We start from the raw sequence: 17,566 nt of genomic DNA, 5'->3' as shown, positions 1-17,566 counted from the left end.
TCCTGGAGTGGAGGCCAGGGCGGGCTGGAAGCAGGTATGTAGGATGTATTTATCTTCTATAATTGAAACTTTGTAGACTTGAGCATAGCCCAGGGCCAGCCAGGGAAGGTGGGAAGCTTGGCTTCCTCCATCACCAGGGGTCACCCAAGCCTCCTGCTCGCACCAGCTCTGTGGCGGCCGCCATCTTATTTGGGTTAATTTGCATATAGTCACTCTGATTGGCTGGTGGGTGTGGCTTAAGGTGTAGCAAAGGTACGGTCAATTTGCAGGTTTGTCTTTTATTAGCTTAGATATATATACAAGAGGCCCAGTGCACAAAAATTTGTGCACTTGGGGGAGTCCCTCAGCCCCACCTGTGCCATCTCACAGTCCAGGATTCCTAAGCGACAGTCGGACATCTTTAGCACTGTCACGGATGTGGGAAAGTCCCGCCACCACCGCTGCGCTCGCAGCTATCAGCATCGGCTTGTGGCTGGGTGGAGCTCCCCCTGTAGGAGTGCACTGACCACCAGGGGGCAGCTCCTGCATTGAGCGTCTGCCCCCTGGTGGTCAGTGCAGTTTTATATTAATAAACTAGAGGCCTGGTGCATGAAACTGGTGCACAGGGGGTGGGGGGACCCCTCAGTCCAGCCTGTACCCTCTCCAATCCGGGACCCCTTGGGGGATGTCAGACTGCCAGTTTAGGCCCAATCCTGGGCAGTCGGACATCCCTCTCACAATCCTAGACAGCTGGCTCCTAATCGCTCACCTGCCTGCCTGCCTGGTCGCCCCTAACTGACCACCTCCTGGCTTGGTCGACCCTAACTGCCCCAACGCTGCTGGCCTAGTCACCCCCAACTGCCCCCCCTGCCAGCCTGGTCAGCCCTCACAGTCCCCCCACCAGCCTGGTTGCCCCACACAGCCTGCCTGCTCAGTCATTTGGTCATCCCTCACTAACCCCCCTACCAGCCTGGTTGTAGGCAGCCATCTTGTGAGGGTGTGAGGGTTAATTTGCATATTAACACTTTATTATATAGGAGGATGAAGCTGCTGGAAAAAACAAAGTAAAACAAAGTTGGACTATATTTATATTTACTAAATCCCCAGCATGTGCAACTGTTCTAAATACTTTCCATCTATTAATTCATTTGATCTCAGCACCACCTGAGAAAGGTACTATTATAAAATGCATAAGCTTTTATCCAACATCCAAAAAGTTCTGAAAACTAAGTTTTTTCATAAACATTCTAAAGCAAAACCTGACCTCACCTAAGTGAAGCTATTGATAGTATTTATTCTAAGATTTTAGAGAGAAAGGAAGAGAGAAACATCGATTGATTGCCTCCCATACGTGTTCTGACCTGGGATTGAACCTGAAACCTAGGTTATGTGCCCAGACCAAGAATCGAACCTATAACCTTTTGGTGTTGGGGATGACACTTGAACCATCTGATCCACCAAGCCAGACAGGGTGGTATTTTTTTTTTTATGAAGAAACACTGTCTTTGAGTGCCAACTGAAGACCCTGATTGATTGTAAATATAAAATATATACACTGTCTATATTCCAAAATAATCCTAAATTCCAAGACAAGTCTGGCCCCAAAGGTTTGAGATAAGGAAATGTGAAACTGTCCCATTCTGCAGATGAGGAACAATAGACCTAAGTTACTCGCTGACAGTCAAAAGTGGTGTTTTTCTGGAAAAAATAAATCGACTTAAAAATAAAACATTAGAAGCAACTCAAAAGTCTGACATCAACAAGGACCTGGTTAAGGAATTTATGGCACATACAGAAACTGACAAACCATGTAGCAGTATTTTTTAAGTAAAAAAGGAGGAAAGGTCAGAAAAAAACTTTAGAATTATCCCTAAGATACATTAAGTGAAAGAGCAAGATGTAAAACAGTATGTTATCATTTTGTGAATTTAAACACACACACACAAGTGTAATTGCTTATATGTGCACAGCATATATCAGAAAAGCTGAAACAAATAACAAACGGTCACTCCAGGGGTGACTGGGACAAAGGGCTGGGAAGCTACAAACAAACATTTTAAGTTAAACAAAAATAAATATGTACATATCCTCAAATTTTTTAAAAATTAAACCCCCCCAAATAAACATTTTTCTACCTTGCAGTTGGCAAAGTGCAGTCTTATAGGAGGAGAATGCAAAAAAAAACAAAACAAAAAGTTGCACTGGTGTTGGAAAACTTGGCAATATCAATTGAAAATTTAAACGAATGCCCTTTCAATTCCACTTCCAGAAATATCTCTTACACTGAGACATGATGCTCAAAAACATAAGTAGAAAGATGATCAATGTAGCATTTATATGTAATAGGAAAGGACTAAAAGCAGCCAAAATATCCCTAGGAGACTAAAGTAATGTATAGCCATAAAATGAAAAACCACGAAGCTGCTAAAAAAAAAAAAAACAAGATAAATCTAAAAATATAGGTAAGTGCACATCTTAAATATCTTTCCTTAAGTGTTTGTAAAGGCACAATACTATATATACATATATATATATACACAAAATATGTATCACACACAATCATGCTCCCATTGCTGCGATGTGTGTAAGTTTTTAAGACAAAGATGTGCCTGACCAGCGTGACTAAGTGGTTAAGCATCAACCTATGAACCAGGAAGTCATGGTTTGATTCCCGGTCAGGACACATGCCCAGGTTGCGGGCTCCATCCCCCAGTGTGAGTGTGCAGGAAGCAATCAATGATTCTCTCTCATCACTGATGTTTATGTCTCACTCTCACTCTCCCTTCCTCTCTGAAATCAATAATAAAAATGTATTTTAAAAAAAGACAAAACAAAACAAAACAAAAACACATATTTTTTTAAAGTTTCCTTACTCCGCCCTGGCTGGGTGGCTCAGCTGGTTGGAGTGTCATCCCATATATGAAAAGATTGCAGGTTCGATTCCTGGTAAGGGAACATACCTAGGTTGTGGGTTCAATTCCCAGTAAGGGTGCGTACAGGAGGGCAACTCATCAATGTTTCTCTCACATCAATGTTTCTCTCTCTCTCTCTCTAAAATCAATTTAAAAAACAAACAAACAAAACACACACACACAGTATCTTCGGGTGAGGATTACTAAAAAGAAAAAAAAAAGTTTTCTGATGCTTTCCCTCCTGGGAGCACATCTGTGCCTTTCCCTTTCCCTTCCCCCTCTCTACCCAACAAGCACATTACCATTAGCTGCCACACTCCCAAGCTCCAAGGGCCCTTCCCTTACCTCTATATCTTGTTTCCTAGGCCCATTTCTTTTAGAAGTTACTTTTCCTACCTCTGTAATTTAACCAATAAATGTTCTCTTACAAAAAGAAAAAGTTTCCTTACTCTCAGGCTTCCACTGGGTTCAATCCATGAGGAGCCCAGCAGGATAAGGGAAGGAGTCTCCAGTGCCTTCCTTATGAAGCCCTTCAACAGAAGGTAGCTTCCCCTATATGGCTCAGATAATCCTTTTGTCCCTGTGAAAATGGGTAATAGCTTCACTGTAGCTAACCTGGCCAGGGCACCATCCCTTCAGCTTTCCCTAACATTCTTCCCACATCTTTGTAAATAATCCGTATATAAATAAACCTTACTAATATTAGATTAATTGGGGCATAACTTCTGTTTCCTGTGGGACCTTGACTGACAAATCGGTCAAGGGCACATACCTTAGCTGCAAGCTGCAGGCTGGATCCCTTTCCCTCGTCAGGGCGCGTGTGGGAAGCAATTAATAGATAAGTTCTCTCACATCGATGTTTCTCTCTCTGTCTCTCCCCCTCCCTTCCACTCTCTCTAAAAATGAATGGAAAAATATCCTTGGGTGAGGATTAACAACAACAACAAATAAAAATGTCTACTGAGTATCTCAGAGTGGGATGGTTTTGGGGTCACTGATATGCTGCCTCTCCAGAGCCTCTTTATAAAACTATTAACTCCGCCGAAACCGGTTTGGCTCAGTGGATAGAGCGTCGGCCTGCGGACTGAAAGGTCCCAGGTTCGATTCCGGTCAAGGGCATGTACCTGGGTTGCGGGCACATCCCCAGTGGGAGATGTGCAGGAGGCAGCTGATCGATGTCTCTCTCTCATCGATGTTTCTAACTCTCTATCTCTCTCCCTTTCTCTCTGTAAAAAATCAATAAAAAAAAATATTAAAAAAAAAAAACTATTAACTCCACTATCCTTATAAAAGCCAATTCTTTCGAGTCTTGTGCCACCTAGCTAGCTACCCTCCAATCTTCCCCATACGTGTCATCTAACAACCTCTAATTCATTTGAGAATTTTACACAAGATTTATAATCTACCTCTTCATGCCAGTTTTGCTATCATCCTGAATTCCACCAAATCCAAACTCCCCTAACCTCCCAGTTCTTTAACTTCCTATCAACAGTCTTCTATATCCCATCTCAGCCACCAGTTCTCACAATTTCATCAGGGCCTTCTGTCCTAAAAGGCTTCACTTCTTAAGTATTAAATCAAAGAACCCACTTTTAAATTCAACCTACCTACTACCCAACTTGACTGTTCCAGTAATCCCACTCTTGTTTTTATTTAACAAGACTCTCAGTATACTGACCCCTCTTCTCTCCTTCCTCTTATCCACCAGGCTTGTTCAGTTACTCAACATTTTAAATCCCACGGTCCATCACTTCAATCACTTTCTGGGCAATATCCTAAATTCTCTTTCTTCTGTATCTGTTCATTCCACATCTTGTCAGATAAAAATGCCAATTTGGGATAATTCTAATTATCCTACTCAATATTCTATATTCTGTGTAGGTTCTAACTAATAGGACCTACTGAGGGGGTGGGAGGGAGAGGGGAACACATTCACTCATACAATAGGTAGATGAGTGACCATGAACTTTTAGTTGGCAAACTTCAACTAAGACCCCAATAATGTCCACAGGTCCTCTCTGTGGGCAGCTTCTTCTCCCACTTTCTGCAATGTTTGAACTCTTTGCCTTTCCCCTCCAGCTCCCACATTACCCCTGCCCTACTTTCTCCCTTTCCGAAATAACTTCTTCTGTCATTGTATGGGAGAAAAAGAAAATGCTTCTGTCCATATACCACCTTTTCTTCCATCCTCTAAGCTCACATTTTCACCCATCTTTCCTCCTGTCCAGGAAATGCAGCATCCCTTCTCCCAAGACCACTTTCCACCATGTGCTTCAAGGGTTTTTCATACAATCAAATCTTCCAGAACCCCTCATATATCTCTAGCTGCCCTTTTGTTGTTAATCCTCACCAGAGGATATTTTCCTTTTTTTTTTTTTTTTTTTTTAGAGAGTTGGAGGGAGGGGGAGAGAGGGGAGAAACATCGATTGGTTGCCTCCTGCACTTGCCTATTGGGCAGGGGAATCAAACCTGCAACCCAGGCACATGCCCTTGAGCAGGAATCAAACCCTCGACTATTCAGTCCAGTCCATGGGCCGATGCTCCAACCATTGAGCTATGCTCACCAGGACTTCAGCTGCCCTTTTATTCTCCCCTCCAAGCATCTTTACGAACTGCATATACTTGTTACCCCCATTTCCTCAGTGCTCTCACTGCGCAGACAACTTCAATCAGTATCCACACTCCCATGCCTACTTTGCAGTCTCTGTATTCACTGACTTTGCAACAGCATTCCAATTCAGCTGATCCTCCATGAAACAACTGTCTGTTGGCCTCTATAAAATATCACTTGCTTGATTTTCCTTCAAGTGCTCTAGCTGCTCCTATTCAATTTCTTGCTAGTTATTCTTCCTCTTCTCTCCATCCATTAACTATTACAAGTTCTTCACAGCTCAGTTGTTTTTCCTCTCACATTCTCATTAATGACTAGATCTAATCCTATACTTTCAAGTAACATTTATATGCTTAACCTCAAATTTATTATCTCCAACCAAGATTTCTTACGAGTTCCACATCAGCAGATCCTAGTACGAAAATCTTCTACAAGAAATTAAAGTTCTACTTTAAAACAAAATGAATTTAATTAAAATTACAGCACCTCCTTCAAAATTTACATGTTGTTGAATTTTTGTTTGTATACAGCACAAAAAATTAGAAAAGATACTTATTACCTGTAAAAATAAGGTCAGTTATAAGTAGTTTGAACATCATTCTTATTTTTAGGAATAACTTAGAGGCAAGACAGAATCTATAATTTGTTGTCAAAATAAAGGTATTTCCAACATCAAGATAAAACTGATCATATACTGACAGTCTGTTAGTTGAAATATAAGGCTTTAAATATTATAAAATTAAGATTATTCACATCAGAATACAGCAGCACTTTGCATGTTTCTCAGATCTTGCACTTAAAGAGTCCAAGTTATTTAGCCTCTCTGAACTGTACTTTAATGGGAGTAAAGCCTGTCTTACATAGTTGTGATTAAGGATCAATCCTATATAATAAAAGCCTAATATGCAAATCGACCAAACGGTGGAACTGGTTGCTATGATGCACACTGACCACCAGAGGGCAGATGCTCAGCGCAGGAGCTTCCCCCAGCCCGCAGGCACCAGGCCAGCCAAGGCGGGTGCCAGCAGGGGCTCTCAGATCACCCTGCTGGTCACCCTGCAGAGGGAGTTAACCAGTGGCGGTGGCAGGGGGGAGGGTGAGAGGGTGGGTCAAGGAGGCAGGGCTGGCAAGCGGGCGGCACCAGGCCAGCCAGGGTGGGTGCCAGCAGGGAGCCCCCAATCGCCCTGCAGGTCGTCCCACAGATCGGCCCTGATTGCTGGCCAGGCCTAGGGATCCTACCCATGCTCAAATTTCATGCATTGGGCCTCTAGTTGATATATAAAGGGCTCAGCACAAAATAGGAACTTAATAAGTAATAGGAATCTTACCCACTTCTTTTTAAACTCTTTTATTAATAGTTTACATTCCCAATATCATTTTGTATTAGTTTCAGGTATATGGCACAGTGGTCAAACAATCATAAACTTCACAGTGCTCCCCCCAATATTTCCAATACTCACTTGGCACCATATATTGACTATATTCCCTATTTTACATCCCTCTGACTATTTGTAACTACCAACTGGTACTTCTTTTTTTTTAAATATATTTTTTTATTGACCTCAGAAAGGAAGGGAAAGGGAGAGAAACATCAATGATGAGAGAGAATCACTGATTGGCTGCCTCTTGCACGCCTCCTACTGGGGACTGAACCCGCAACTCAGGCATGGGCCCTTGACCAGAATCAAACCCAGGATCCTTCAGTCCACAGGCCTATGCTCTATCCACTGAGCCAAGCCAGCTAGGGACAACTGGTACTTCTTAATGCCTTCACCTTTCACCCAGCCCCTCAACCTCCCTCCCCTGTGACAACCATTAGTCAGTCTGTATCTATGAGTCTATTTGAATTTTGTTTGTTCATTTATTTTGTTCTATATTCTACAGATAAGTGAAATCATATGGCATTTGTCTTTCTCTAACTGAAGTATTGCATTTAGCATAATACCCTCTAGGACAGCCATGGGCAAACTACGGCCCGCGGGCCGGATCCGGCCAGTTTGAAATGAATAAAACTAAAAAAAAAAAAAAAAAAGACCGTAACCTTCAATGTAAAGATGTTTACTTTGAATTTATATTAGTTCACACAAACACTCCATCCATGCTTTTGTTCCGGCCCTCCGATCCAGTTTAAGAACCCACTGTGGCCCTCGAGTCAAAAAGTTTGCCCACCCCTGCTCTAGGAGGTCTATCCATGCTGTTGAAAGGGTAAGACTTCTTTTTTCTTATTTTATGGCTGAGACTTAGGCACTTCTCTTAAAAGAACTTGATTTTAGTTATGACTTAAGTATAGTTTATTCAACAAATACATTCAAAATCTAAATTTAGGCAAGTAACTCTTGCTGATACTATACTTTCAGAATCCTATATAATAAAAGGCTAATATGCAAATTGTCCCCTTGGGAGTTCAACCAACTGGGAGCTCAACCACTCGCTGTGACATGCGCTGACCACCAGTGAGCAGCGCAGAACAAAGGAAGGCCCCGGCTGGCAGCCAGCAGCAGCAGCCAGTGGAAGGATGGCCCCAATGGGTCCTGATCGCCGGTCAGGCTTAGAGACTACCTGTGCACGAATTTCGTGCACTAGGCCTCTAGTTCTTTAATAATTGTCATTAATCACTCGTACTTTATCCAATGAGCAGATGACAATCTTATCTTAAGTCACAAGTTCCTGGCCAACTTTAAGCTTTCAGAATAGATCATTACCCTTTCTAAAAATCATCCTTAGTTCTAAATCAAAGTTAACTTCCTGACAGTAACATCCCTTTAACTTACACATATTTTCAGTACAGCTTTAAGCAAATGGAAGAAATTTTACTGTCTACAAAACCAGTCATTCAAATTAGAAGCCTATGCAGTAGTTATCTCAATATTTGGCAGGATGTGTAGACTGAATCCCAGCTGGCTGGCAAGTAAAGTGTGCCAAGCAGAAATATAAGTCTTTGCATACTTTATTCTAGATACCAGATTAAAAACCCAGAGCAGAAAAAGCAGAGGTGGAAAATGGAAGTAACCTCATATAAAAGGCAAGAGAAGCTTTCTTTCACCCTTAATGCACACAGCCCTGGATTCTACACTTAAGAATATTCCAAGATCTCTTAAAAGGGCAAACCTTTAAGTCCTGTTAACAGTCATTTTTAAGTGGCACACTTGTTTGAGAACTCACTGGTTTTAACAGCAACTGCAACTAAGTATTTGCAAATGAAACAGAAAATCCTAAATCTGCCTTGAAATAATGCAGGGTAGAGGATAAAAGGTGGAAATAGTAGCGTGTAAAATAGATGAAACAAGATTTGCCATACACTGGTAAATTTTTAGTTTAGTTTTTATAAATCAAGAATTAGGACATTTTACCAACTGAATGGTTTTTTGCAGTTCTCATTCAGTTTGTCATCTTCTTGTTCCCTTACCCATCAAGCATCTATTAGGAAAATGGCAACCATTATGTTTTACCATGACCTCATTCTGAGTTACCTCTTCAAATAAGCCACAATTTTTAATATACTATCCAGTATAAAATATTTAAAATGAATTTTAATAGCACCTAAAAATTAACCACAAACTCCCCTAAAGAGCAAGAGATCACTAATGTCAAGAGAAATGATATAATAGCCGAAGCCGGTTTGGCTCAGTGGATAGAGCGTCGGCCTACGGACTGAAAGGTCCCGGGTTCGATTCCGGACAAAGGCATGTATCTGGGTTGCGGGCACTTCCCCAGTGGGGGATGTGCAGGAGGCAGCTGATCGATGTCTCTCTCTCATCGATGTTTCTAACTATCTCTCTCCCTTCCTCTCTGTAAAAAATCAATAAAATATATTTTTTAAAAAAAGAAATGATATAAGTTTGAGCTTAGATAAGCTCTTTACACTGATATGATGTACAACAGTCCCCCCCACCCTTATATGCAGTTTCGTTTTCCAGTTTTAATATTCCATAGTTCACCAGAATCTGAAATTATTAAATGGAAAATTACACAAATAAACAATTCATTAAGTTTTATATTGTGCACCATTCTGAGTAGTGTGATGAAGTATCTCACCATCCCGCTCCAACCTTCCAAGACATAAATTATCCCTCTGTCCAGCATATCCACACTGTATATGCTACCCATCTATTAGTCACTTAGTAGCCTTTTCAGTTATCAGATGACTGTCATGGTATCACAGTGCTTGTTTCAAGTAAACCTTACTTTACTTAATGACCCCAAAGCAATTCACGTAACTTTTATTACAGTATATTGTAATAATTGTCCTATTTTATTATTGTTGTTGTTAATCTCTGCGACTAATTTACAAATTAACCTTTACTGTAGGTATGCATGTATAGGATAAAAACAATATATAGGGTTCAGTACTATCTATGATTTAAGGCATCCACTGGAGGTCTGGGAGTGTATCCCCTAATTATTTAGTGAAAAATGATCTGAATGAACAGAAACCTTTTACTGGAAGGATGCTATGGAACTTAACTTATACACTCTAAATATGCTTGATCATAAAATTTCTCAAAAATTCTTGAATAAAACACCTGAAGCTTATGTCTTTAACATGACCTGCAAAGGATTTCAGAGATTCCTGAGACCTAAGTAGGTTTACAAACACTTTTATCTGAAATCCAAAATTTTATTCTCAAAAGGATCTCTAATTCAAAAAAGTTAGGATCCACTTTAGATTTATGGATTCCTTTTATCAAAAACTTAGGTTTGGCCCTGGCTGGCGTGGCTCAGTGGTAGAGCGTGGGTTTGCATACTGGAGGGTCTCAGGTCTTGGGTTCGACTCTCAGTCAAGGGTACATACCTGGTTTGCAGATTAGATCCGGTCCCGGTGGGGGTACATGCGGGAGGCAACCAATTGATATGTCTTTCTCACATCTATGTTCTCTCCCCTCCCTCTTCCTTTTCACTCTCTCTAAATATCAATGGAAAAAATATCCTCGGATGTGGACTAATAAAAAACAAAAAAGAAAAAACCTTAGGTTTGAGTTTCTAAACTTCTATAAAATCAGAAGGCTTTCTGAATGAGAATAAAGGCAATGACAACCTGAGAGGCATAATACAAGAAAAGAGTTTAGATACATGGGGAATAAAAAATAAAAATTGATACATGGGGAATCCAAATTTTACAGGGGAGAGGCAAAGGAAAAAAAGGTCATAACATGTAACAATATTCCCAGAACTATAACCAACTTGTAAACATATGAACTTATAAATCTTTTATATAAGAACAACTTAGGAGACTTAAAAGCACTCCCTCACAGTTCCCCTCTTATCCTACAGGGGTTGTCAGTGTTGCTGCAGCTCTGGAGGGCCAAAGGAGAGGAGGGGGGGCGGGGAAAAAAATATTCACAGTATCATACCCTATAAGGGTGCCTTGAAAAGGAAGAAAGAAGATGGACAAGATGTTCTTGAACATCTATTCATGTGTACTTTAGTATACATTTGCTTTTCACAAACCCATTATAATGGAGTTTGGATTCCCAGTCAGGCCACACAGTGTCTACACCAAAACTACAATTCAACTACATGAACCTAGGAAGCTAATATCTCACTTTTACAGATAACTGTTTCTAGTCCCCACCAAACAACTTCACATGGCAGTTTGGACGTATATATAATATAGATGTAACACGAGCAAAGCTACATATGCAGTTGCTGCCTTTGAATATTTAACTTTCAGTTCCCATTCTGCCTCTACATAGGGGTGGAGAATCTTTTCTCTGCCAATAACCATTTGAATATTTATAACATCATTTCGTTTAATATAATTCACTTAAATATATGTTGCTATGAAAAAGCTCCTAGATTTATTGAATTTCGAGTCCCACCTGCATTTTCCTTGGCAGGGCCAGACCAATGATTTTGAGGGCGACCACTGCTCTAATCCAAGGGTGAGAAAAAGAGTGAAAAAGGTTCAGCATTGTTACTAAAACTATTCAAGGCAAAGACTTTTATCATATTGTTTGAGACCCCCACCCCCGATATTAAAAGCCTCAAAAAACAAATTCTTCTCAAGAACTGAATACTAAGAAAATTTTATCTTTAACTTTTCAAAATATGAGATCTACATAACCTTTCATATTACATTACTAAATTTTGCCAATAAGTCAAGAACTAAGGTTGGTTTTCAACTAGTGCCATCCTTGTTCTATTGCTGATAAGGTGCATGCTGTCTCCCCTGCCACCTCCAATCTTAGCTCTTCAGCCTTTTGTTTTTTAATCCTCACCAGAGGACATGCTTAGGGAGGGAGGGAGGGAGGGAGGGAGGAAGGAAGGAAGGAAGGAAGGAAGGAAGGAAGGAAGGAAACGAACAAACATACATCGATGGGGTTATTTCCCTGACCAGGGATCTAACCTGCAACCCAGGTATGTGCCCTGACCAGGAATCGAACTAGCAGCCTTTCAGTGCACAGGATGACACACTCAACCAACTGAGCTACTCCTACCAGGCAGCTCTTCAATCTTTTAGTTAACTGCACTTTTATCATTTACTTTAAGTCTCAATTCCTTTACAAAAGGAGTAGGGGTACACAACTGATAAAACATACAGTGGGGCCTTGACTTACGAGTGTCCTGACTAACGAGTTTTTGAGATACGAGCTGTCTCTCGGCCGATATTCTGCTTTGAGTTGCGAGCTAAAATTGGGGTTACGAGCCAGCTTCAGATACTCCACCGCTAGTTGGCGCAGTGAACGTCACAGTGAACGCCACATCAGCCCAGGATCACGTGTCCCACTCGTTCACTTTATGATTTGACATACAGGTAATTTGAGTTACAAGCTCCGTCATGGAACGAATTAAACTCCTAAGTCAAGGCCCCACTGTATTGTTTTAGGAATGAACACTAGATGCCAGATTTACAAGTTAACATTTTAAAAACACATCTGATTTTGTGGATTAAAATTTATTAATCGAAGTTGCTACCTGTGCCAGACTACAAGCTAGTCTCAATTTGCAATGAAGTTTAATTATTCAATGCTTGTACTCAGTACCTCCTTAATCTTTCTACTAGTAAACTAATTTAGAAAGAAAGCCTAACACTCCTAAACCTAATCCTCATTGTAAATGCTCATCTCATTTTCATTATCAGTAACCATCCAAATCCTCCACAGTAATAAAAATTAGATATTGTATAATCCTAACCCAACAAAAAGAGATTGTTTCTGCCCAGCTGGTGTGGCTCAGTGGTTGAGCATCGACCTATGAACCAGGAGGTCATGGTTCAATTCCTGGTCAGGCCACATACCCAGGTTGCAGGCTCAATCCCCAGTGTGGGGCGTGCAGGAGGCAGCCAATCAATGATTCTTTCTCATTATTGATGTTTCTATCTCTCTCTCCCTCTACTTTCCTCTCTGAAATCAACAAAAAATATATATATGTAAAAGATGACATGAGTATAATGATGTAATTTGAAACGAACAAACCACAAGTGATGTTTCTTATTGGAATTGGAGTTAGGGATTTATGAAAGACTGTTCCCAAAATGAGTAAGTCTGGAAACATTATCCAAGTTGTTTAAGTAAAATTTCAACCCCCAATTGGTTTTTTTAAAGTTTTTAAATCTCCTCTACAAAATTATTTTAGTCCCCATTAATCATAAAAGTAGAAAGAAAACCCAAGTATAGTCAAAAAATGTAAATCCTTTAACTAAATGGTTTACATAAAGCTCTTTAGCTCATAAAGAAAATCAAAACTTACCTAAAGTCATTAATTTAGCACAACTACTTTTGCTTGCATCGTCTTCTAAGATTCGGTTTGTGCTCTTTTCTTTCTCAAGCAAAGAATCCTCCAAATGTAAGCATTTATCAGATACAACACTGTCTTCATCCACCACATGACTAATTTTGCTATTAGCTTCAAGTACAGAAGTGACATCTTCCAGCTGAGCAGCTTCACTAGTTTCTGAATGAGAGGAACCCTTACCCTGGGCTAAATTCTTTGAAGAAACTGGTAGAGATTCATCATCGCTATCAAATCCAAAAGGATCGCCAGTATTTTCTTCTTCCACCTTAGGTTTCTTCGGAATTTCTTGGATATCTGATTTGAAATTGGGCCTCTTCTGCCCTAATTTAGCCATAAACGTGGTCTCTCCCCATTTTGTGCTAAGCGTGGTCCGTTTGTTGGAGAAGACTTCATCGAATTTTGAATTGCCATTTCCGCCTTTCCTACTGTATGTTTTCCCAAATCTGGATGTCATTTTGACACCTGTTTCATATTCTCTGTGAGAAAAAATAAAAAAGAATATATATAATCACCAAACACTTAAGTATTAACATTGAAAATAAAATTAAGAACCCAGGGATTCTCCCCATGTGGCTTTTCAACATTCAAGATACAAATCTTGCCCTAGCTGGTTTGGTTCTGTGGATACAGCAGCGGCCTGTGAACTGAAAGGTCCCAAGTTCGGTTCTGGTCAAGGGCACATGCCCAGGTTGTGTAGGCTCAGTCCCCAGTGGAGGGTGTGCAGGAGGCAGCTGATAAATGATTCTCTCATTGTTGATGTTTCTGTGTCTCTCCCTTCCTCTCTGAAATCAATAAAAAACATTAAAAAAAGATACAAATCTTTAAAAATTGTTAAATATGTAAAGAGAGAGGCAAATTTTTTACTCTATTGACTTCCATGTCAAATTTTTTTTTTAAGTCTTCTCCCAAGGATATTTTTCCATTGCTTTTAGAGAGAGTGGGAGAAAGACAGAGAAAAGTATCGATGTGAGAGAAACACATCGATTGGTTGCCTTCTGCATGTGCCCTGACCAGGGCGAGGGCTGGGGTGGAGCCTGCAATGGAGGTACATGCTCTAGACCAGAATCGAACCCTTCAGTCCACAGGCCGACGCTCTATCCACTGAGCCAAACTGGCTAGGGCCCATGTCAAATTTTTATATTCATATGCTGATTACAAAGTAAGATTATTCATCTTATAATACAGCATACACAAAACCAACTTCTAGTGGAACATCAATTTTATTTTGTTTCAAATGAATCTATTAACAACATCCCTTTTACCTTTAAAAGGTAATCTTAAGGGTGATTTTCCCTAATATATAATCTTAAGCACAAAATATTTATGTTTTTCACCCAGCTGGCCTAGCTCAGTGCTTGAGTGTCCAGTGGCTCAAGGGTTGAGCACCAACCTATAAATCAGGAGATCATGGTTCCCAGTCAGGGCACATGCCCGGTTTGTGGGCTTGATCCCTAGTGTGGGGCATGCAGGAAGCAGCCAATCCACGATTCTCTCTCATCATTGATGTATCTGTATCTGTTTCTGTTTCTCTCTCTCTCTCTCTCTCTCTTTCTCTCTCTCTCTCTCTCTCTCCCCCTCTCCCTTCCCCTCTGCAATCAATAAAAATATATTAAATATATGTATTTACATTTTTCAGAAACATTAAATAACTGACTAAATTTAGTTCTTTGAAATTTCAGAAGACTTATTAACATGAGGGAGAAAATTGGGGAAATTGGGAGAAAATTGTGCAATTTTCTCATATATTAAAACATGCAGTTTTTAACCCAACCTTAAATTCTAATTCTTGGTCTAATGTAATTTTGAAGTGTGACTTGAAAAATACTCATTAGCCCTGGCCAGTGTAACTCAGTGGTTAGAGTACCATACAGAAGGGTCTCGAGGGTTCAATTCCTAGTCAAGGGCAAGTACCTGGCTTACAGGTTCCATTCCCAGCCCTAGTCAGGGTGAGTGCAGAAGGCAGTCAATCGATGTGACATGGATGTTTTTCTCTCTCCCCCCTCCTTCTTCTCTCCCTTCCACTTTCTCTAAAAATCAATGGAAACAATATCCTCTGGTGAGGAACTATTATATCTATATCCATATCCATATCCATATCCATATATCTATATCTATATACACATATATACACATACACACACACACACACACACACACACGTATATTTATTATTTAGTGGGTCATCTCCCTAAGCACAAGCAACCATACTTATTCTCTCATCCTTAACCCTATAGGCCTGTAATCATTGCTTAGTTACATTTTTTGGAGCTGGTCAACTCCAGCATATTACAATGCTCCTTGGATTATTAAACGAAGCAACAGAAACATGTAGCTTTATTTTCCTATTCGCTTTATAAAAAATAAATGGTTTCATCTGAATTATCTACATTTTAATAACAAATCTAGGAAAAAATTTCAGGACAGTAAATCAGAAGAGTCAAACATTGTTAAAAACAAGTTACCATACAAGTACTCGTTAAACGCTACCCTTTTCCGTTTCTTTGACATTCTTAAGTTTAAATATTTAAATATAACTAGCAAAAAATGAACAATTGCCTAGGAGCTTGAAAAAAATCTTCATCCTTACAACTGGAATGATATCCAACATATATTTTTGTTTTGATTTTTCTTTTCTGACATATTTTTAAATATACTTGATCTATCCTTTAAATGTTTTCTCTGTATTAACTTAATCACTATAAACTTAGTTTTCTCTATATTCAGTAGAGAATTTCCCCCTCTGGTGTTTGGTTAGAGGCCAATTCTAATTTGACAAAATAATAATTTAATCATCATACACACCTGAGTTATGACTGAGTCCATAAACTGTTTGAAAACCTTTTAACATATCACAGAACTTTTTTCCCTTCTACTGGAGATTTACACTATCTTTTTTAAGTACTGCCTAAACAAAATTAAGTATATTTGGCAGTTACAAGAATAACAAACTGAAGTGATTTTGCTTTATTTTCATTCCTCCAAGAATGTAAAGCCTTGATCTACAAACCTACATTTACACACAGATCCCAACAAAGCTGGAATGTTCTGGACACACTGACACAGTAATGACCTAAAAATGTTGACTGAAGGCCAAACCAAAAACCTAGACTTGAGCTCCTTTAGACTCACACCAGAAAAACTCACTGCAAAAATGGTCCTGGAATCAGCTGCAAGCTGAAAGTCTGAAGGTAAATATTTAATGTTAAGGAGTTATTTTAAGGAAAAATCATGCTATATCTTTAAAAAGAATTTGTCTTTTACAAAGAAATACTAAAATACTGGAGAAATGATGTCAAGGATTCTCTCACTTCAAGAGGTGTGGAAGGTAAAGTATGTAAATGAGAAAATTTCAGTGGAGTTAATAACTTAAATCTGAGAGATGAGTACATGAGAGTTCATTATATAATATCCCCTACTTTTCATTTCCTTCACAGTTTTCCATGTCTGTTTTTTAAAAAGACACTAGATAGCCCTGGCCGGTTTGGCTCAGTGGATAGAGTGTCTGCCTGCAGACTGAAGAGTCCCAGGTTGATTCCAGTCGAGGGCACAGGCCTGGGTTGTGGGCTCGTTCCCGGTGGGGGGTTGTGCAGGAGGCAGCCAATCAGTGATTCTCTCTCATCATTAATGTTTCTATCTCCCTCTCCCTTACTCTTTGAATTCAATAAAAATAATATTTTTTAAAAAGTCATTAGGCAGATTATTGTGATGGCATTATGTAAGCCTACAGTGTGAAGTGTGTATACATTAAGAAATAAGAATGCGGACATACTTGACACTTTGTTAAGACTATTTCAAGTACACAGGTATATTGCTCAGGCCGCCACTTCCAAAGAAGGGATGATTCAAAACTAAGTATTTTCGGCCGCTGGGTCTTTTCCTTCCTTAGCCAAAGTCAATTTTCAGGGAAGTACGCTAAGTCCTCACACTTGCCCCCGTCCAAATCCAGAGTCTTTCGGCTCCCCGAGGTTTTAGGGGAGTCCCTTCGGCAATGAAGCCGGAAGGGGCAAAGCTAGCCCCCCAGAAACCCTCACCTGCGGCTGCCAGCGCGCAGGGGGCAGCGCGAGCGGCGGCCCCGCTCCGGCCGGAGCTCACGCAACTTTCCTGCTCCCCGCCCCCACCGCCCAGGAAGGGACGTCGCTCCCGACGCCCCGGAAGCCTGGGCCACCGAATCCCGGGCCGCCCAGGCCTCGGAGGCGCCGGGCGGAGGGCGCGGGCTAGGACTCCGGGCTGAGCCGGCACACTCGGCGCGGCTGGGGCGGGAAGTAGATCAGCAGCCGCCCGGAAAGAACTCAGAAAAGGGACAAATAATAGAGAGTTCGGGTATCCCTGC

General features: G+C 40.5%; 1 protein-coding gene across 6 annotated transcripts in view; it reads right to left on the bottom strand.

The window, feature by feature from the left end:
* Positions 1-13,714, bottom strand: part of WAPL (WAPL cohesin release factor) — a 120,057-nt gene extending 106,343 nt beyond the window's left edge. For 3 of the 6 annotated variants that reach the window (XM_015566665.1, XM_015566667.1, XM_015566670.1), the window contains exon 1: positions 13,192-13,714. In XM_015566665.1, coding sequence (XP_015422151.1) covers positions 13,192-13,690 — 499 coding nt within the window. In that variant the 5' untranslated portion in view covers positions 13,691-13,714. The remainder of the gene's footprint in view (positions 1-13,191) is intronic. The other 3 variants (XM_015566666.1, XM_015566668.1, XM_015566669.1) reach the window with 2 other exon arrangements.
* Between the last annotated feature and the right edge of the window lie 3,852 nt (positions 13,715-17,566).

The sequence above is a fragment of the Myotis davidii genome, unplaced genomic scaffold, assembly GCF_000327345.1.
Source record: "Myotis davidii unplaced genomic scaffold, ASM32734v1 scaffold642, whole genome shotgun sequence".
NCBI classification, from domain to species: Eukaryota; Metazoa; Chordata; class Mammalia; order Chiroptera; family Vespertilionidae; genus Myotis; species Myotis davidii.
The sequence above is the reverse complement of the archived record's forward strand: the minus strand, read 5'-3'. Positions and strand labels throughout refer to the sequence as shown.